Source organism: Tupaia chinensis, unplaced genomic scaffold (genome assembly GCF_000334495.1).
Source record: "Tupaia chinensis unplaced genomic scaffold, TupChi_1.0 Scaffold000423_1, whole genome shotgun sequence".
Classification (NCBI taxonomy): Eukaryota; Metazoa; Chordata; class Mammalia; order Scandentia; family Tupaiidae; genus Tupaia; species Tupaia belangeri.
The window spans coordinates 8,015,589-8,016,902 of NW_006159928.1; the positions used below are offsets into that span (position 1 = coordinate 8,015,589).

The 1,314-nt window shown below is 44.7% G+C and overlaps 1 protein-coding gene across 1 annotated transcript in view; it reads right to left on the reverse strand.

The window, feature by feature from the left end:
* The window catches only part of HAL (histidine ammonia-lyase), a 30,518-nt gene that overhangs the window by 16,940 nt on the left and 12,264 nt on the right, over window positions 1-1,314 (reverse strand). The window contains exon 11 of the mRNA XM_006154880.3: window positions 712-759. Coding sequence (XP_006154942.1) covers window positions 712-759 — 48 coding nt within the window. The remainder of the gene's footprint in view (window positions 1-711; window positions 760-1,314) is intronic.

The window sequence follows — 1,314 nt, forward strand, 5'->3', positions numbered from 1 at the left end:
TCTCTTGGTGTTTCCTAAAGCGCAGGCAGTGAGGTTTATTCAAGCACTTGAGGAATGGATGTCATGTTAGACAAAATCGGTAGTCAAATCTGGCGAAAGGACACTCTCAAGAATCTCTGTTCTTAAGGTAGCTCTAAAGGGTAGACTCCACATGGAATCTTACCACCTTACTATGCTGCATTTCTTCTTTGAAAAGTTCCTTTCTTTCATGAGAGAGAGAAATAGACAGGCACCACCCACAGGGCCCTCACATTATGATCCCACCCCCAGGCACAGCCAGCCCAGATCACAGGCACGTGCGCCCTGATCATCTGTGGGAGCTCAGGATGTGAACCGAAGACCTTCTCATATGGGTTCAGCACTGCTGAGTGTTGCATAACTGTTGCACCAACATGGCTGGCTCTGCATTTCTTCTTGAACTTCCCACTATTGCAGAGAAAATATCCTAAAACAATTCTGGTCTAAGACTCTTGGATTAGAGCACCCTAAGGGCCCTTCACTGAGAGTGAAGTTGCAAAGAGAGTTCCTAAGCATCTGCGGCATAATGAAGCTTTCAGCTGCTTATGGAGGCACCGTTTCTTCAATGAGCAGCTTTCGACACACTTGTAATTATATTTGTTTTAAGGAACCAACGAGGCTAATATTAAGACGTAAAATAGTGCATAAATAAAGACTCATTAATAGGAATAAATTTTCCTCAAATCACCTCACCTCTTTTGGTTTCAAAACAATTGGTTTCAATCCATGGGCTTCTAGGACCTGTAGAATGATTAAAAATACAAAAATGCACATTCAATGAAATACTCGCCTATTTCTAATTTCAGATGGACTCCAATAGAAGACCTTTAAGTCCAAAGGCTATACACATTCTTTGAGTTTTAACTTGCCCAGAGGGTGCATACACTTACCAGGGAGAGAGGAGAGGAAGAGAGGTAAAGTGAGAAAGCACCCCCCCCCCCGGGAGGATGGTCAGGCTGCAATACCTTCTCCATTTCTCCCTCCTTTTAGGATTTTGGGTAGGCACACACCTGCAGCTGGGCTGTTTCTCAGGCTGCCAGGGCCAGGATTCAACTACACAGTCTGACATGTGGGATCCAGCTACTGTAACCATCAGGCAACAGAGCTGACCCAAGTACTTTTTTTTTTAAGAGGTTTTTTGCCTTAGGAAATGTGCGCTCACTAGGGAGAGAAAGAGACAGTGAGAGGAAAAGTGAGAAATCACCCCCCATCCCATGCTGTATTTCCTTCTCTTCTATTCTTCTCCTGAGATCTTAGGCATGCATAGGCACCTGGCGTGATTTTCAAGCCACCAGG